This window comes from Merops nubicus, unplaced genomic scaffold (assembly GCF_000691845.1).
Source record: "Merops nubicus isolate BGI_N331 unplaced genomic scaffold, ASM69184v1 scaffold39661, whole genome shotgun sequence".
Lineage (NCBI taxonomy): Eukaryota > Metazoa > Chordata > Aves > Coraciiformes > Meropidae > Merops > Merops nubicus.
The window spans coordinates 9,135-9,525 of record NW_008588359.1 but is presented as its reverse complement, the minus strand read 5'-3'; the positions used below and the strand labels follow the sequence as shown (position 1 = coordinate 9,525).

The window sequence follows — 391 nt, the reverse complement described above, 5'->3', positions numbered from 1 at the left end:
CCTCACTGAAAGGGGTTCTGGAGTGTACCGCCTCAGAAGGGGGGTGCCCCGGCTCTGCTTCCCACTCTGTCCTCCCCCTCCCTTCCCTCACAGCTCAGAACACACACTGTGCAGAGGAGGACACACGTGGTGAGCCACAAGCATGGGATAACTGTCACGAAGACCCTACAGGAGGGAGAGGTGAGGTTCTCCCCCCTGTCCCACATCCTGGGAGAGGGGGCCACAGCTGGCCTGCCCCACCCAGGGTGCCCCAGTCTGCAGGGGGTGCTGTCCCCAGGGATACTGCGGCCATGGCTGTCTCACGAGGTGGCCGGGTCTCTCCCCAGGCAGAGCCACAGCTCTGGAGCTTCTCCTACACTCCGGCTGAGCTGCGGGGGCGGCCGCCTGGGGC

General features: G+C 65.7%; 1 protein-coding gene across 1 annotated transcript in view; it reads left to right on the top strand.

Moving 5' to 3' along the window:
* Positions 1-391, top strand: part of CATIP (ciliogenesis associated TTC17 interacting protein) — a gene marked incomplete at its 5' end in the record, with an annotated part of 2,150 nt that overhangs the window by 261 nt on the left and 1,498 nt on the right. Inside the window, one exon of the mRNA XM_008949238.1 lies at positions 94-180. Within this exon, the coding sequence (XP_008947486.1) occupies positions 94-180 (87 nt within the window). The remainder of the gene's footprint in view (positions 1-93; positions 181-391) is intronic.